At 39.1% G+C, this 19720-nt stretch overlaps 1 protein-coding gene across 1 annotated transcript in view; it reads left to right on the forward strand.

Moving 5' to 3' along the window:
- GFRA1 (GDNF family receptor alpha 1) overlaps nucleotides 1-16734 on the forward strand; it is a 131995-nt gene extending 115261 nt beyond the window's left edge. Inside the window, exons 8-9 of the mRNA XM_054277326.1 lie at nucleotides 15761-15817; nucleotides 16536-16734. Coding sequence (XP_054133301.1) covers nucleotides 15761-15817; nucleotides 16536-16697 — 219 coding nt within the window. The 3' untranslated portion in view covers nucleotides 16698-16734. The remainder of the gene's footprint in view (nucleotides 1-15760; nucleotides 15818-16535) is intronic.
- Nucleotides 16735-19720: the final 2986 nt, after the last annotated feature.

Genomic DNA, 19720 nt, shown 5'->3' on the forward strand with positions numbered 1-19720 from the left:
CATGTATACTGCTGAAGAGCATAATACTTCAGAATTATTTCATCAATGATAAAATATTTTATGGTTCATTTAAAAAAAAAGTTTTAATAGTCTGAGCGTCTTTAGTGTATTATAATAATACAGCACTTTATAGCAGACTGTAAAACTCCAGACTACAGTTTTAGGAATTGTGCAATTTTGTTTTATAGTTTAATAATTGTTCAATTGAAAATGAGTATGAGGTTACTAAAAACCAATTTAACGACTTAAAAAAATACAGCTTTGTGAAAATGCACTACACACTTTTACAGAAAATTGAAAAATTTTTGGAGAGATTATAGTTTTTATCCTCAGAAAGAATTTTGCAAATTATTGCTACTAAAACCAGATTTGCATTTACAGTGTTCCCCTAAGCTACAGTTGTTTCTGTGTTACACATGAATATCCTCTTAGAAGAATACAACAGAAATACAAAGTACTAGAATAAACCAGAATCTGAAAATTGGATCTCATCAGATAAGCCAAATCAGACTATTCATAGCCCTTGTTATTACTTTATGTGATTCTTCATCATATTGAAGGTATTCCTAATGTCAGCCACCTCTAGTTCTCAATCAAATCCCTAGTCCATCAGGTATTTCCCTTTTAAAACAGATAGCTCACTACAGTCTGCAAAAAACAGCCATAAAAAGGAGTACAGTATTATAAATTAATTTTAAGGCATAACTACCACCAATAAAAATTCTAGGTCATTCCATTGTGATGGTACATGTTTAATCATATTGTCTTTGGAAGTGGAGTTCAGAATATATTGTGCCTTTATGGGACCTGACAAAGTGCTTTGTTTAAGACATATTGTTTGCTATTAGCAAATATTAGGTTTTAGTCATGGCTCTGCTCCCATCTGTACTTGCTGGAGAGAAAGAAGCTCTGGTTATGCCAGCGGGCTCATCCTATTCTCAAGCAAGAGTAGGCAAAGGGGATTTTTCCACCAGGTTTTTAATGGAACAGAAGTCAAGAGTAGAAGCATTGAAATCTTGAGTTCTTTTTTTTTTTTTTTTTTACAGAAATAGCTCTCAAGCAGTCCTTATTATACACCAAAATCTAATCATACTAGTTATCCCAAAAACTCCTAATGAAAAGTAGGAGTAGTCTTGGCCTTAAAAACCCAATTAATTGCTGTTAACTTCAGTGCAGCTATCACCTTATAGCCTCTACTTGTTCTGAAAACCACATAGTGTATTTGAGTGCTTCAGAACCAGTAAATACTTTACTATTATAAACTATGTTAATGCATTAGGTTATCCTCAAAAAAATGTATCCACAAAGATTCATGAGGAAAACCAAAGTGAAAGGCTTTATCAGATATAAATGTATGAGATAATGAATACAGTTGTCAATAGAGAGATGTTTCTTGCTAAGGTATGAAAATAGCTCAGCAGTTGCCAGAATTGATCAAAATTTAACACATAAAATCTTTATCAGTTCTGCCATTTTTGCAAATAATTGTTCTTTCCTAGGTAAGCAGAAGGATTTCACAAGACTTCTATAATTGAAATGTACTTTTAAACACTTTTATTGAAGTGGTATTGACAATTTTGTTTTGTAGTATGATGGCTCAGGACAAATGACAGTGTGGAGGCTGAATAATTCTGGTTAATGGAGCATTTTAGTCACAAATGCATAGAGTTTTATGAGTTACCTGCTTTCTCTCTTGGAAGGGGATGGTGCAGAGGGGGTGAGGGTTTAGGGGAGCAGGGCAGCAATTTGTTGTACAAACTCCTCATTCCCTGGAGGGGAAGGCTCACTAACAGAGGGACCTGAGGAGTTGTGCACAATCCTACTGCAGGATCAAGGGTTTGCCTCGTCTCTGGTTCCTGAAATCCCCAGAGGTGGGAGAAATGTTCCTGGATGCTGGAGCAGGGGCCTGGGGCTGCCTGCCCCAGAGTTTTTTCCCAAAAGTGTTTTTCCCTGAGATTTCTGTGACTCCTGGGTATGCGAGTGGGTAGAGAAGAGCTCACAGATGGGAGCTACATTCACATTGTGCTGTAATTTTCTCATTTACTGTTGCCCTTGGTGGCTCTTGAAGCCTTACAGACACTATCTTGGTGATCAGAATGTTATTTCCATAGATGAGCTATCTATTGTAGCAGCAAACCTGTGCTCTTTTTTAGGACAGAGTGGTTGGTCACATTTTGTGTAATCCTACAGAAAAGTGTCGATTGGAGTTCATGGTCTTATGCTCACTGGCATATCTACACCTGAAACCTCACTTCCAGTTAGCCATTAGTCTTCATTAGATCCTTTTCCTGTCTGTTTTTGTTAGTTTGTTTTGTTTGTTTGTTTTGTTGTTTTTCTTTTTTGTGTGGTTTTTGTTTGTTTTTTTATTTTCTTTTCTTGTGGGTTTGGGTTGTTTCGTCCTCTCTTCTTGCAGATCCATTCTGTAATGTTTGGACACTCAGCTGCCTCATAGACTTAATCTGCTATGAAACTTATTTATATTATTTTTCTGTATTTTCTTTAATGATTTAATGGTTGGATGCAGATTCAGGGGAAAAAACCCACCAAAATCTGCGCCAGACTGAGCTGGAAGGGTGTTGAGGCTGTGTAATCCTGTTCTGCACACCTCTCCATGCTGGGCTGGGCTGCCCTAGGAGAAGGCACACAGTGGAGAAGGGCACAGGGGGTTGTGGCCATACTGGGGTGCAGCTGGGATTGGAGTAAGTTTGCATTCTGATTTGGGTGAAATGTCTGAATCAACCCTGCTTCCTTATCCTTGATTAAGGAGGATGCATTGCCTTCCTCTGCCAACAGCAAACCCAAGCACCTGAAGTGTGTTTATGCATATAAAGTAATTTGATTTTAAAGAGGCAATCACACGACCTAATCAAATTCTGCTTTTGTTTATACACTTGTAAAAAGGGAATAACTCCACAGTTGTGTATATTGCAATTATCCTCAAGTGTACATTGTAATTATCCATTACCCCTTACATGTATGCACACCATTCTTTGATATTTCTGTGTAACCCAGAGACTTAACATTCTTAAAAAATAAACTACCCAGACTCTCAGTTGCCATGTGGCAGATATGATCAAAATAATTTCAGGAATAATAAAGAAGACTTTTTAGGAATAGTTTATTCTGTGTTACCACCAGCAAATGAAATATAGAAAAGCCCAGTGGAAATTAGAGTGCAATAATAAGTAATCATTCTAACCCATACATTGCTGAGGAGACAGCATAGCTGCAAAAATAGTACAATGTTGAAGAGCTAAAATTTGGAACCTTTTCTATAGCATTCATTAATTTTTCAAGTAATCAAACCAAGTTTATAGGACAGAAAATTAAACGCAATCTTTTAACAAAATTGACTAATCTATACTCTTAATAAAAAATAATTAATTACAACAAAACAGCTGAAGAGAAATTTTTGTTCTGCTTTTACCCTTTCTGCCCATTTTACTTCCAGTCTTCACTGTACATTAGTAATTGAATACTGGGAATAAATCACACCCTTTATCTCCTCCTTTTTATGCCCATGACTCCTAATCAGCTGATTTACCTGAATAATAGATCTTTATGTTGCATCAAACCATCTACTCTACAGCATTTTTCAATTTGCTGTTGAGTTTCAGAACATGAGACACTGTCACCCATTTGAGCTCCTTGCTGTCAAAATCAATAGGAGTGCAAAATGTTTATTTTAGTCAGTACTTTGGAGGAGAGCCTGACTATTTCACACCAAATCCTGTTCCAATCAGTGAATTTGGGCCAATAATCCCACCTCAGGTTAAGCCCTCCTGCGTGTTTAGCTCTGTTAGTGAGTCACGGGTAAACACACTGATGTGCATAACGCAGAATATTTTTCATAGGTTCACTCAGCATGTTCCCTAAAGAATTATGGGATTATCCTCCCTCATCTCTTTCTTAAAACAGAATTAGGAATTCAGGCAGTAATTTATTAAATACTGCATTACATGGTGCTATAGTTTTCCAGATTGACATTTTCAGAAGCCTCAAGAAACTTCTGGTTCAAGGCAAGTTACGCATTACCACATGACCCTAAACATTTGGATGTTCTGAATTCATCCTCAGATTTGAAATGTGTGCATTTGAATTTTTTATATGTGTGGCAGGTAGGGCATGTACCAGACAGGCTCTACAAAGATACCTGCAGCTCTAAGTACCTAATTTGTGCAGAGTTGGATAAATGGGCATATAAATCAGATGTGCACAGACAAAAGCAAAGCACTTACAGGAATCTGTGAAAACTCGTTCCTAAATTTGTGCTTTCACAAATGTAAAAAAGATGATTTGATCAGAAATGTTCTGATGGTATTCAGTATGGTTTTTATGAAGGCTTACCTGCAGTAGGAAAAGTAGTGCATTAACAGTTGCATGTACCTTGCCTGGTCTGTGGGGATTTCTGTGTTGCTGTTCTGCACACCTCAGTCACATATGCACTGCCATTGTCTGGTCCTCAGGGTGAATTTTGGGGTCTGTTCCTGCAGGGACCTAGCTGCTTGTATACAGTTTCAGAATCCAAATGTAAATGCAGTGGAAAATAAGTATCACTTTTTTCATATTGGTTTTGAACTTTGAGAAATTCTTGCAACTGTTTGCAGAATCCTGCTTTTATCAAGAGTTCCTGTTAATTTTGATTAAGGTTTCCTGATTATTCCTAAGGACTCAGTCATGGGCATATGCAGAGAAGAAATTCAGATTTTTATAGGCACAACTAAACAGGTTTAGATAAAAAACACAGTCTGTGTATACCCAGAGAACAGCTTAATGAGAATACTTAGGAATAATTAATTAGGCAGAGGCTTTTCACCTTCAGACTGGTGGCTCATGTTATATTTAGTGCCAGTGCAGCTCTTTGGAAAGTGCCCTCAGTGAGAGAGAGAGCTCTGCTCTCTGGGAGCTGAAGAGGGTCCATGTCCCAGGGACAGCCCCTAAAATGCCAGTTGGCCTGGCTTCTGTCCCTGTAACAGGGGACTGGACCCTGGTGTTCCATGGACATTTAAAGAAAGCAAATGGCAAAGCTTCAGCTCCGCATCATGTCCATGCCAGCGAGACACATCTGCTCACATGTGCTCTGCAGGCCCCTGCTCATCATCTGCTGCCCCTTGTTCTGTGCAGAGCCTGCTGGAGTGCAGCTCCGTCCATCTGTGCCCAGCAGCTCAGCCGTGGCTTGTGTGCTGCAGCCACGGAAAGGGAGCAGCACAGATATCCCAAATCCCTTCTGAGGATGCTGCTCTCAGTCACTAGAGAGCCTTGGCCTGTCTTGGCCACTGAACGTGGCATTTCAGCCCACTTGATTCACTTCTGACTGGGACAGCTCAGGGGTGCAGAATCAGCACTGGTGTCCAGATACAACAGCAAATGGGAATATACAGAAGGTACTGTCTGCATCACACCCATCCCTTGTTTCCAGCAATGCTATCATCCTGTGACTTTCCACCCTCCGATCTGTAGGTGGGAGTAACACAAGAAGCCAGACTGCTGCTGTGGTTGGCACACACACCGGTGTACTTTTTCTTAATGCTTGTATTGACACTGAAACTTGCTAGGAAGACAAAGCTGATGCTAGTGAGGGATTAGATGCATCTCAGTAGGTAGATCACAAAAAACCACCCCTCACTTGCTCTGTTTTCTACTTTAGCTCCATCCAGAACTATTAATAAAACCATTATACATTCAGGGAAATATTTGCTGCCAACAATCATCAGTTGAGATTCTCTTCAGACAGCATTCCTAAAATTTTTTTCTAGGTGAAACCTTATAATCTCTATCTCTTGCGTTCCCCAAAAGGATATTAAAATTTGGTAGCACAAGGCACCTTCAAGATTTTCCTTGTAGCGTTTGCAGTAAATTTAGAAAAATCTGAGGCTAGAGTGGGACTGTCCCTTTTTGACACAGCAGCTCATCTCACAGAAAAGAAATGAAGGGCATAGGAAAGCATCCTGCATGCTTTGTGATATTATAAACCTATACCACATTAATTCCCCAGTCTCTAATGAGGTGCACTGCCTGAGGTGCAAATTAGTGCCACTTTTGTGCATTGAACCTGTCCTGTTTAGAGAAGAAGTGCTTCAGAACCACCTCCTCATTTCCAAACTGCTACAGAATAGTTGTCAGTATTGACCTGAGCTAGATTAAACAAGCTACCTTGGAATTTCAGTCTGTATGTCCCATTAATAATCCCCTGAACTATCCAGTCTACCACAATTTAATTCTTCAAAAAGTTGGCAGACTAGTCACAACTAAGCCTCTAAAGCTACTTCCAGTTTAGGATGGAAACATTTCAAAATATACCCCAAGTGATGTTGATGTGCATTACTGACATTATTAGCATTCATCTGTTTTTATTTTCTAGCTTATTAAATGTAAACAAAAACTTGAGCCTTCTGTCCTTCTGTGAAGAACTTATGGGATGAAACAAAGAAGGATTATATCCCATGAATACAATTTTTCATAATCTGGTAATCATTTGCATAATCTGGTCATTATAGGCACAGTTTTGTTTTAGTGGGGCTATAATTGTTAAACATCTAACATTCACTGTACTTTTTTGTGTGTAAGAAATTTTTTTCAGCGATGGAAAAAAATCCTCCGTGTTTCTTACTTTTCAAATTTCAGGCCAGATATGCAGATGAAATTAGGAAGTTGCTTTTGATTTCCAGTTGGTACTGCCTGGCAAGTGGAGAAATTCCTATTGGTGTGGTGGGCAGTAGAAATAAGGCACCTTTCAAATAAGGCCATGGTTCTGCAGAGATCTCTTACAGGCGTTTCTGTGCTTTTCTGAATAGCTCATTAATTACAGTGTGGCTGTTTGTGAGAGCATCATTCATGTGTAAATCAGGGATATGAGGAAGGCCACTCTAATACCATCCATTAAAGTATGGTCCACTGTAGGATAACCCATTAAAGAGAATTACTGTCAGGGTTTCACTGATAGTATTTCTGAGAAGGGGTGATTTTTCTTTCCCTCACTCACTTCAGCAGGGGGAGAATGAATGTTGGATGCTACATCAAAGTCTTTCACAAGTATTGAGTTTTAAGATCCATTTTGCAGGGGCCTTTTAATAACATTTAGGAAGCTGACAGGACAAACCAAGGTCTAGCTTAGCTAATGGAGATCTGTGAATGAGACCAATTGGATTTTTTTTTTTTCAGTCATGACTTAAATCTGTTGAAAAATACGCTTGTCTTAGAAAATAAAATGCTAGTAATCCAAATTGTATGATACTAATTCACTTTTTTTTTAGAAATTAAAATGCCTCCAGAATTATTAAACAGGGATGATAGTAGTGAATTTGAACACCTTTCTGCAGACATCTAAAGGGTTTTATTCTAATGAAAATAAAAATAGGTTGTCATAGACATTGCTAGCAGCTATGCTTGAAGTTGTCTTATATTTCATATTAAAAAAGATCTAAAACATTAATTATTTGGGTGAAAATTTTCATTTTATGTGTATGGTTCTAGCTAAATTCTTGAGGAATAGCTGCCTATCAAAGCCACAATACACCATAACCTGAGTTTTTTTAAAATACTCGCCTTGCTAGATTTGATTCCACAATTAAAAAAAATATTTTTATTCTAAATAGTATTGTCAGTGCTTGATTAGAAAGAAACTGAGACAAGTACTGCAGCAAGTTCACTACAATTGCAGCCCTGCCAGTTCTAAGGATGCATCTGTGCACCTGCAAAATTCAGCTACAGGTTTAGAGAAGAGAGTGAATGCTTTAATTTTTTATTTCAGTGGCACTTCTGGAGAGCAGATTGTGCCAAAAATGCGAAATTCGCTAATTAATCCAAATCACAGCTGTTCAAGAGTGGATTATTTTAAAAGAAAAGAACTACCCTCTGAATCATGCCGTGATTTAGTGGGACTTGGGTGCACCACCACACAACTGTGGGAATTCACATGTTGGGCTTGAAATGTGCAAACTAAACTGAGTCAGGGAGGGATGGGTGCTCAGATAACTGGTTTCTTTTACCTTTTTGTGCAAGGCTTCTTCACTGTTACTTCATTGTAGCCTTTGCCTCTCTATAATTGCAGGAAGAGTCACTCTTTACCTGAAGTGTTTTCACCCTTTTAAGGCTTTCTGTGTTTTTTTGGTCTCCGTGTAACCATGCCAGTACTCACAATGCACACGTGCACACACGTAGTGTTCACAGAAAGTCCTGAACATTTTGATGCACTTAACGAAAAGCAGATGCTCATGGTCATTCCATTGCCTTCCCTTTTAAAATTTATGAGTGAGGGCAGTGCTCAGAAAAGCAGCAGTAATGCTGGCTGCTCAGGCTTGGCGTGGCACGAAGGGAAGCTTCCTGTCGTGCTGAGGCTCAGCCTGGTGTTCAGGCAAGCTTGCCTGATCTTCCCTTCCAGCTGCAGAACCCCAGAGCAGCAGCCCTGCTCCTGCCAGGGCACAGAGGCAGTGCCTGACCTTGTTTGCTCCATCCCTTCACCTCCCTTGTTTGCTCCATCCCTTCACCTCCCACAGCTCCCAACTGCGAGCCTCAAAGGCTGAGCCATAGCTGAGCATCCCTCCTGCAGCTCTGCTCTTGGCTGTGGAAGCTCCCTCAGCAGAGTCCTGGCTGCACCCTGTCCTGGGGTGTGATTGCAGGGAGGGAAGCTCTCCAGCCAGCAGCAGCCACAGGGAATTCTCCCTTTTCTGGATCCCCTGTCCTGGGGTGTGATTGCAGGGAGGGAAGCTCTCCAGCCAGCAGCAGCCACAGGGAATTCTCCCTTTTCTGGATCCCCTGTCCTGGGGTGTGATTGCAGGGAGGGAAGCTCTCCAGCCAGCAGCAGCCACAGGGAATTCTGCCTGCCCTGGAGTCCCTGCCCAGGCACTCCTGGAGGTGTTGCAGAAGCCCTGCAGGGGTTTGGTGCCTCTTTCCAAGGCTCATGAGCACAGAGCTGCTGTGCTCCTGCAGTAGCCCTGGCTGGCAGCTGCTCAGGGCTGCTCCCACCACACTCCAGGGCACCATGGCTAATCCAGGAGGCAGCAGCTTCACCTGCTGCCAAGCTGAACAGCTTTGTTCTGATATTCAGACACGTGGGGCCACACGCTCCAGCCTGGAGAAGTGTTGTGGGATCTCTAGTTTACCTTCCCTCAAAATTCCCCTCTTCTAACTGGGACTGCAATGGCTTTGTGTTCCTGCTGTTTTTCTTCAGGTGCTCTTCACTGTGCAGCAGCCAGATGCTGCCTGTACCTGCTGTCCACGACACTGGGTTGATCTCTGTGGTGAATCACTAGAGAAATTCATTTTAGTAATAAAATCCAAAACAACTCACCTTTGGATTACATGGATGTTTAGTTTTATAACTAGAGAAAAAACCCAACAACCTAGGCGGCCTGAGATGTTGAGATATTAACCTAATAAAACTTATTCAGTCTCTGCTTTTAGTATTCTGTTCCCTCCTCTGCCTTTCTTAATGCAAAAATATTTGCTTGCAGCAAATCCATAAAAAGACCATGTTAGGAGAATTGCATAATATCCCCTAAAAATAGGAAGGAAGAATCTGGGACTATAGAAATTCATTTTACTCAGCTAAATGAATGACTGAACACGAAAACAAAATTGTTAGCAAGTTACTGTACTGCCATGAAAGGTAAGTCAGCTCAGTTGTCTTGGCTGGGTGTCATATTTTGTGCTGTGCTCACTGGGAAACTAATTGCTTGAAATAAATATTTGAAGATCTCCATGTCTGGTCCTTGTAAGCTGTTTGATCAGTTTGGTGTTTTTGATAGGATCTGTTTTTTATAAAACCTTTAAGATTGCTGTTAGGCAATTTCAGTGCCATGTTATCCCAGCCAAATAAGTGCAGTGAGAGATGGAGCTTAATGAGGTCTCATGTTTATTAACATAAGGATCTTGGAATGGTCTAGCAATAATTAATATAATATAGGTCATCTTTCCTTCCTTCCATGCTCTTTTCAGCCCATTTTGGGATGATTACTTCCAATTCTCACCCCTTCAATCAAATTTTCTAACAATTTGCAAATTGAAGAAGTTGAGGGAGTTTTCCCTCTATCCATATCAGACTTTATCAACTCTTCTGCCCATTTCTTAGATTTCTGAACTGGTGTCTGCTGCTGTGTGTGTTTCCATCTGCATCTGTCAGTAGCCCCAAGGGTCTGCAGTGTCTGTGAGACCTGAGCTGGTTTGAGATGCTGTTCCTCTGCAGTCTGGGCAGGAGATGCTGTTCCCAGCCCACCTGGCTCTGTCCAGAGGGACTGGGTGCTTCTCCCTCCCTGCTGACTGCAGAGCTGGCTTTACCACAACAAGGACCTACCTTTGCTCCAGCCCCTCTTCCAGAGGATTCCTACACACCTTCTCTTTCCTGGCCAGAAAACAAACTGTCCTGCTTTAAGGTTGCTCTCTGTTTCTTGTTTCTCATGTTTAAGTCCTCAAATCCAGCAAGAATTTATTAATGTTGAAGGATAAGGGGAATGCTGTAAAAATCCCCTCAGTGTGTGTTTTCCCAGTGCATATTTGGGCACCGGGGGATGCTTGGTTTACTTTATTTAATGTGTCTCAGCTGAAAATCTTGTGACTTGCTTCTTTCTGTGTAGCTCTGGAGCATAGTGCCAGTAATGTCTTCATGATGCTTGTTTCTAGAAGATACTTTCTTCTCTCCACAAAGTGTCATTACAGAACTGCAGTGCTTTTATGCAGAATGACAACTGATAATTTCATGCCCCGAGCTTGTATCTTGAGGGTTGATTCAGCAGAGAGGGAAAAAAAAAAAAAAACCAAAGCAGAGAAAAGATCTGGCTGCTTTGTTATAGGACAGTGCAGAGCTGCTTGTTTTTATAGCTTAAATAGCTCTGCACTCTGGCTGGATGGTATGGGTTTCAGAATTACCCTGTGCTGAATTGGAGCTTTATTTCACTGGCCTGTGTCTCTGACCCACACTTTCCTTATCTTTCCTGTTGAAAGTAATTATACTCCAGTGTGGCAGAGTACTCCTGTGCTAATAAGAAAATACTGTTGTCACTTGTGATAGATGAACCATCCACTTAGTGAGCACAGAAGAGTTAAACTGATTGCATTTTTACAGTCTGTGTATTTCTCTGCTTATTGTTTGTGTCCTGCTGTTGGGGAAAGCAAGTTAGTTGCATAGTAAATCTCTCTAATCAACACAGGAGAAGAACAAAAAGAACAAACACTCATTTGTTACAGCTACTTTAGAAGTGTGGTCATTTGAAGGATGCTTTCTGGGAGATTTGTCCCTCTTCTTCAGAAAGGCTTGTTAATATTGGCATAACTAACCAGGATCTCAGGAGAGGACAAGGGCTCACTCATTAAAATTAGCTATGTAAACAGCCTACCTAGCACATCTCTGTCCTAATGATGCTTCTGTTGCTTCTCCCTGTCCAAGCAATACGTTCCATAAAGCTCATAAATAGCTAAAGGAAGGGGCTGGGCTCTGAATTTGGGCGCTCGCTCTGTGCCTGTTTGCATTCAGAGCAATGCATTCAGCTCCCTGTACATCCCTCTCCTTCTCTTCCCTCCCATGAAAGCTCACCTCCATTTGGAGACATCCCCAGTCAGAACTTTTCCTTGCTTTGGGGAGCAGAAATTGATGCTGTAGTGAACATATAAAAATCCTGCTGGGTGACAAGCCCTGAGCGTGTGTGTGACTCCTGGTGAGGCACTGCTGCAGTGTTTAGTGCTTTCATTAACCATGCAGTGCTGGGATTTGCAAAGCTGGATGCATAATTGCAAGATTGCATTTCTGGGCATAAATTCAGGGTTGTAGTGTCTGCAGAGCACGGACCCAGAGGGATTTGGGAGATGGAAGGCAGGGAGTTGCTTTAGGAGGATCTTATGATAATTATTAGGTGCAGGGCAAAAGAAGACTAATTAGGGGCATACAATTAAACTCATCTAGGACCAGAAGGAAACATGGAGGTCCACAGAGTCTTCTGAAGGAGAAGTGTCTCTATAAGCAATATTTCTTTCCCTTTTCAGAAAACTACTGGGTCATTTGCTAATCCTGATTTAACTCTCTTTCTAGGAAAGAAGTAAAATTTTGCTTCTCATAATGAGATTTGGGTTTTTTTCCTGGACATGCTGTTGGTTACTCTGCCAGCCCCTGACCAAGTCCAATATTTTTGTTCTAATACTGAGAGCTAAGGGTTTTGAGATCAAAACAAGGCTTATATGTGACTAGCAGACATGATGCTGAAGCTCATCAGGAGGTGCTTAAATACAATTATCTCTAAATACCATCTATTGCTTGAGATGCGCTGCTGCAGTGAGGAGATTCTCTGGGAAGAGGGGTATTCATTTTTAGAAAACATAAAAGCTTAAGTGAGGTCAAGCCTGTTGGCTGTATGGATGCAGCTTTGCCAGAGTAGCTCACATTAATGAATTACAATTCCCTGAAAAGCTGGAGTAAGTGTCAGCCCATTTATGTAACTTTGTTTTACAGACTGAGATATGTCACAGCTCAGTGTGTCATTAAGTAAGTCATTAGCAAATGCTATTTTTCCTCAGTAGAAAAGAACTCATACATCTTTGTTTGCCACTTACTTTAAGCTGATTTTCCTTCACTGTTTTTTAAAATCATTATTTTTATAAGCCCAGCCCTGCTTGTTTTTTTATTTAATGATGGAGTCCCTATAGGTTTACTTTAATATAAAATTGTTTATCATCAGATAAACAGCTGTATATTAAAATTTTTAAAGGATACAAATTTGAATACAGACTACTTAGCCATTTGTGTGTGCTCCCTTACTCCTGTGGAGTTAGGTACTTCCAGAACATTTGAAAACACCTTCTTGCCTGCTTGGTAGGCAAGCTGGGTACCTGAGATGCGATTGGCAGTGAAGCTTTGGCATCTTGCATAATGAGCTCTCAATTCCCAAATTAACTGGTGGTGCAATTATTCCAGAATTGTCTGCAGCTGTACGTGATGGACACTCATTTCTCTTGTTTAAATTTTTTAGGATAATGGAAGATGTTGGAAAGTAAATATGTGGCTGCAGAGGGTATCCTCTTTAATTCAAATGCACATCTCCCAGTCTGGGTCTATTTCCACCAGGGCTGCCAGCACAACCTCTAAGCTCTGACTTTATTTTTAATCTCTGATAAGGTGTTCACTCACTGTAGCACAAAGAAAGAATTCAGCTTGGTGAAGAGCTATTTCTGCCCAGGACAGGAAGAATTTTCCCCTTTGGTTTTAAGTAAAGGACATTCACTAAAGCACTCTCTTCAACATGTAGGTTTGGGTTTTTATCCCATTATTTGTGATTTAGTGGTGCTCTGTTGTATTCCAGTAGTGCAGCCTATGCCAGTATTTCCATTATAACCCTTCCTCACAGGTTTATAACTCAACACTAAAAATGTACTCTTCCAATTTGAAACTTGGCATATAATGTCTCATCTCATCCTCAGAATGACAGTTTTTTTCTTTCTGTTTGCCTTCCTCCCAATAAAAGGTTGCATTTTTGTTGTATTTTTAAATAGAAGATACTGTCCTTTCTGTTTTGATAAGGGAAAAGCCTGTCTGATTATTAAAATTGCTCTTCAGTGCTAAGAGAGGAGGACATTTTAATAGAGGATGCATGTGAATAAGTGTTGTTGATGTTACAATGTCTACAATAAGTACATGGATGCAGAGAAGTATCACCTTCCAAATGAAAACCAGACAGTGTTTATCAAAATGATTGAAAAGGGGCTTTTATGGTGATTTTTTTTTAGCTGTTGATTTTACCCTTAAAATAGTGTTCTCAAAGGTAGATATATTTTAGCTGCTGCACTTATTGTTTTCAGGCTGAATGAAGTAAAGGAAGACTTTACTGCATATAGGCAAAATAATGATGTTTTTCTCTTACTCATTTGATAAACACAGTACAAAAGGCATATAAATTCTGACTTCGGTGTTGAGACCAACTACCAGGTGTAGACCTGTAGTTAGAACAGTGCTGTCAGTCCACAGCAGGTGTAAGCAGTGTTTCAAATAAACAAACACATGTGGGAATAGGAAAGTTAGCAATAAGTGACCAACTGAGAAATAAGAGGCTTGTGTGATCCTTACAGCCTACACCTTCAGGATCTGAACCTCTGATCCAGAGGCTTTATCTGGAGCCTCACATTCCAATTCAAGGTAGTATGGGTCTTATGGACATAGGAAAATCAGGATTTAAATCTAGTTTATCCTTCTTTACCTGTCTCGAAGCCAGCATTTAGGAGTTGAAAGATACCCAGTTGCCCTTAAAAAAAGTTTCCTGTCCTCTACAAACACAGCATGAAGGCTTCACTGTGATGCTTCTTTTTGTTGTAAATTTACTTCCAGGCATTTCTTTTTCCACTTAGACAGGTAAATTTATTCTTCCCATAACCACTTTAATGGTGCTAATTAGTAGAGAGGGTATGTGAGAAGGAAATTTTACAGAGGATGTTTGTTAGTAAATTGAGCTATTATTTTGTCATATATACAAAAACTATCAATATGTATTCAGTATGTATTATTACTACAGCTAAGCTGTCTTTCTCTTAAATCCCAGCTGTTTCACTTTTTCAGTTGTCTGTAATGTGTTATGTATCATCAAAAGCACAGGATGTGTTTCCTAATACGAAGTTCAGTTCCTTCATTTGAATTCTAAAATCAGTAATTAGGTCAAAGACTGTTTTGTATCCATTGGCAGAACCAGTGGCTCTCAGATATGAAATAAATATCAGTATGTGGAACTGAATTTTTGAGGGCATAAAATCAGACTGCTCAGCACTTTCTCACATCTGCTTTAGTCCAGGCCATTACTGCCTAAACCACTGAGATTCTGCACTGCAAAATGAAAGCAGCACTCTGAGATTCAGATCTTTGTTTTTTGCAGGAAATAATTTTAGGTCCAACTAAACTTCCAGGTGGAGGCACCAGATGTGCCCAGTGCAGTCAGGAGTTTTCTAAACCCATGTCTTCTCTTACAAGAACTGATTTAACTCAGCTCAGTTACCTCCTATAAAAGGGTGCTTCGTTTGTTTCTGGAATTTACAAAAGAACTGATGCTGAGAATCACTGAAGTGCTCAAGTCAGCCACAGCACTGTTTATTGAGAACACCTCCACACCTTGGGGATTGGAACTGCCCTTGTAGAAAAGCAGAACACACCCAGCCCAGACTTGTTCACTTGAGGAGTGGAAATATTAAACACCTCCTGCTGCTGGACAGAGTGCAGGCTGCTGCTTCCAGTGGGGATGATGTCACCTGAAATGTTTCTTGCTTGAGTCAGTGTTCTTTTTGCAGCTTTGTAGAGGAGATCCTCTGGCAACCATGGCACATATTAAAATAATATTTATATTTTTATCATAATATTTGGGAAAATTACAAGAATCATTAAGGATAAAATACTCCTGTGTTGTATATTTTCCTAAAACTGAAGTATATCATAGATTATTTGTTAATATGCTGTGGTATTATGGTAATTATTAACTGTCACATTTCATTTCTTCTCATGAATGTCCAGCAGCATTTTTAAGGGGCCATAGAAGAGATAACATGTTCTCTGCAGCTGATGGCACTCATCAATGTAATTACTAAGTACCCTTAGTTGACTGTTGGAAATTTTGCTTTAAATTCAAATGAGAATGTGAATGTTATTGGAAAACATGCAGTTACATTTGGAGTTTATTTGCTAATAACGTGCAAATCGTTGTCAAAATTATAGGATTATGACAACTGATGCAAATTTATCTAAGTGCTTTGTGCTGCTGGAAGTATAAATTGTACTGAGAATAAAATTTGTATTTTTTCATAGGCACAGAAGAAGCGAAAATCCAATGAATCTGTAGATACAGAGCTCTGTCTTAATGAGGTAAGTGTGGATCTTGGATATTTGACAACACAGGCGCCTCCCTATAAGAAAAGACATTCTGAGTCTGTCAGGATTATCATGGGCTACCTCACACTTGTCTTGTCAGTTTTGTTGTATTTGGATATCATAGTGCATTAAAGAATGATCTCACTTAGAAGTTCAGAGCTGGGCTCAAAGTGTTCTCTGCTGATTTGATATTTCAGTACCTGTATGGTACGGGTTTAAGCAGATCCCATAGTAAACACCACTGCACCTAGCAAGGTTACTTACTTAATAATCTGCACCCATGGATTAAATTTTATTTATTGTTATTCAGAAATAACTTGTCAAACAAATTAGTTCTGTTGACTGTACGGAAGGTGCAGTTTCTCTAGGGGGTCTTGCTTTTGCTGTTATAAAATAAACTGGCATGATAAACACAAATCCTTAAAAAAGGTTCTATGTGCTTTTACACATAGAACCATTGCTAAAGTAAGAATTTTTAAATATTCTTCTCTTTTTTGAAGTGTGCAGTACTGGTGTTAACTAATTTCAAAATACTGTCATTGCGACATCTGTTTTAACGCCCTTTTTATCATTCCATTTATGAGATTGATGTGCAGGTATCAGTGGAGGGCGGGACATGGGCAAACAAAGTACAAATTTCATTAAGTAGAACTGAACTGCTTTGCCATGAAAATGCTGTGCTGGTGACCAAGGAAGGTGTTGTGTCTTGCAGAACGCTCTGGGGAAGGACAACGCAGCGGGAGTGTCCACCAGTCACATATCCGCGGAGAATTCCCTGGCCATTCCCACCAGCTCCTACCTAAGCACACAGCTCACCCTGATGGCACTTGCACTCTCACTCTCTTTGTCCCTAAGCTCATCAGTCGTCTTGTAGCTGCGTTACAAAAGGACAAAAGTGTTAAAAAAAAAAATCCCCAAAAAAATATAAAAATCTGTTTGCTGTCCTCTGTTGTTTATCTGGAATTCCAGGTCTGGGAGCTAAGCTGAGGCACTCCTGCTAGAACAGTCTCAGTCAGCTGGAATTTTATTTTTTTTTTTCTCTCTAAAAAAAGCTTCTTGTGATATTTAGAGGCTTTGTGAAATACTTGGTGCAGTGCTACATTCCAAACCCAAAAGGCTTTTGGGCATGCTGTGTTTTAAAGAGACAGTGTGTAAATTTGCCTGTAAAGCGACCTGGTTGGATTATTTTAATAATTATTATTTGAATTCTGGCTTTTACCTGAGAAAGAAGATGATGGTTTTCTTAAAATCTTGTTTATCTCATTGAATGGTTTTGGTTTTCAAATTGATTGAACTTCAGACTATCAAGGATGCCAGGCTTTTGTCTAATGGTGAATGTTCTCCCAGAGAGTGGACTTTATGAAACTCCTTCATTTGATAAATCGCTACTGATGTTAAACTCTTTCAGTGTGTTAGCATTTTCCTCTTTAAATGTTTACGTACTGTGAGTGATTCTGCGTTCCCTGCTGAGAAGCCATTCTAATTCACATACAGGTATAATGTATGTCTTTCAGTTCAATTCTCATAGAGTGTGGCGTAGAACCTCCTAACAGTACATTTATCTTTTAATTATAATCATCTAGCCTTAACAAGAGAGAAGATTCTTTACATTAGCGAGATGCAGCCATTGTGAAAGCTTGATAAAGATACATTTCTTTAAATATGAGGAACAAATATTGCTACAGGGTTTCAGCTGTACAGTCTATGGTCTTCTATGCTTCCATTGTGATAATATAGTCCAGTTATTATACTCTTTGTTTAATAAAAAAAATGACATACAATTTATTTGCTCTGCTAAAACATCATCATCTGTTTATACATACCTGATAATGTCAGATCAAACAGCTACAGGAACTTCATGCCTTACTTCTCTTATCAAAACATTGTAGAGGGACAAGAGGTAGTAGGATATCATTTAAACTGTGTTTTATTTCTTAGAACTGCTAAAACCAACACAGAAGGATGGTTGATCCGATTGCAAGGCAGCATCCTGCACATTTACCCATGTGATAGGCTTTTCTCACCCTGGTAGTTCCTACCACAGACCTTGGCATTGCTGACATGATGAACTGTTTGCAAGACCAGCTCCATAAATTAATTTAATGGTTTGGATGACAGTGTTACCAGTACATATGATTTAATGGCTTGGTTCCACTCAGTGGCACTGGCAGCCTGCACTGGCTCATGATGATTTCCTGCAGTATCTAGAAGGAATTCTTTAAAGCTTTAAATGTCATCAGATAGGCAGCATTTCTCCTAAGGGCTGTCTTTATACCTTACTGTGATGGCTTGTTGACTGTTACAAGCAGTTATGTCTAAGTGATCAACAGTAATCAGTTTTGGTTCCTCTTGGAAGTAGAAGATAACTTCTGCAAGCAAGGAGTTCATCATGTTGAATGTACAGATTTACTCTGAGACTTACACAATTATGCCCTGTCCTGCACTGAAATGTCCAGACCAGTTATTTGCAATACAGCTATAAAGTACAAATTACTATTTTATAAACTGCACTGAGGTTTGAGTGTGCAAAATACACATCTTGCTAATAGACTATTAAACCTATTGACGAGTTCGTCTTTTGAGATTTTTCTTGGCTAATAATAAACACTTTCATAAATTTTGAAATTCATTTATGTACTCTTGATTATGGTCACATAATACAGGTTTCAAAGCGATTTGCATGTGATAGAATTCTACAGTACTCTGTGCCACTGAAAATAACAAATTAGACAATATTACTTTTTAATTCTGTGTTGATAAGAAACTGCAAATTACTTTCAAAGGCAGCAGAGCTGCTTTCAGAGAAGAGATATATAGACCATCATTACCAGCAAAGCCCATGTGGTTCCTGTTGCTCTTCTTGTAGAAGATAATCAAATTACTGAAAACTAGTGGCAGCAGAAAAAAGATCATGAGATTCATGATTTTTAAAATGAATCAAATTCTTTTATGTCAAAAGGAGTTGATAGTATAACCTATTGAAATGCTAATGACCACAGCATTGTAATTCAGAAGTCTGACATTATCCAATTAAAAATATTTTCAAAACAAATTCCTAAACGTTATGATTATTAAATCCATCTTTGATCCACAAATCTTTCTCTGAAATATCATTTGTATTCAGCACATTAAACATTTTAGCCAGTATCGGGAATTTTAATAATCTCCCAGTATAGTATATACTTTTTGAAGATTTTTTAATGTTTGCTTTGGTTGCAGTATCTCTCTTGCATTTAATACCAATTATTAGAGCTTCGACACTGCCTAATCCAGAGTAAAAACTATTGATCACTTATACTGTAAATAACAACCTAATAAGCTTCTAATTACAAAAGAAACTGCTGGTTATCTGAGTCAGTGAGAGTTTCCTTTGGAAATAAAATTTATATGTAGTAGAGGAAAAAGTGGTGGTTTTTACAGGTAGCCAAAAAAGCTCAACAGAGCACTTAAGCGTTTTGTCCCGTAAATTAAAAATATACTGAAGTCATAGTTTAAAAAATTAAATTGCTTATTAAACAGGCAGAAAGTAAAAAATACCCTTATGAGTCTGACACTTTACAGGCATCATCATGCAAATATTGGAGGATTTTTCAAAGTTGCATGAGGTGTGGATGATGTCAGTTTAGCATGGTGACCTTGTCTATGCAGTCACATGCTACAGTATTGAATTATGCAAATTGTTTAATGTTTTTCCCCCTTTCAGTCACTAAAATATCATGTGTTGAGTGCCTAATGAACAAGCCTAGCCTGGACTTTATATAGCCCTTTAAAAGATTAATTTTATCCATACAACAGTAATATAGGGACTGTCCAAATAAAGATGTACCTAGAGATGATCTACTGTTCCAGTTGTAAATCTCACCAGTTCAGTTGTGTGTAAATTAAATCATGGACTAC

The sequence above is a fragment of the Melozone crissalis genome, unplaced genomic scaffold, assembly GCF_028551555.1.
Source record: "Melozone crissalis strain CALT ecotype California unplaced genomic scaffold, PUWL_Pcris_2 ptg000019l_1, whole genome shotgun sequence".
Taxonomy (NCBI): Eukaryota; Metazoa; Chordata; class Aves; order Passeriformes; family Passerellidae; genus Melozone; species Melozone crissalis.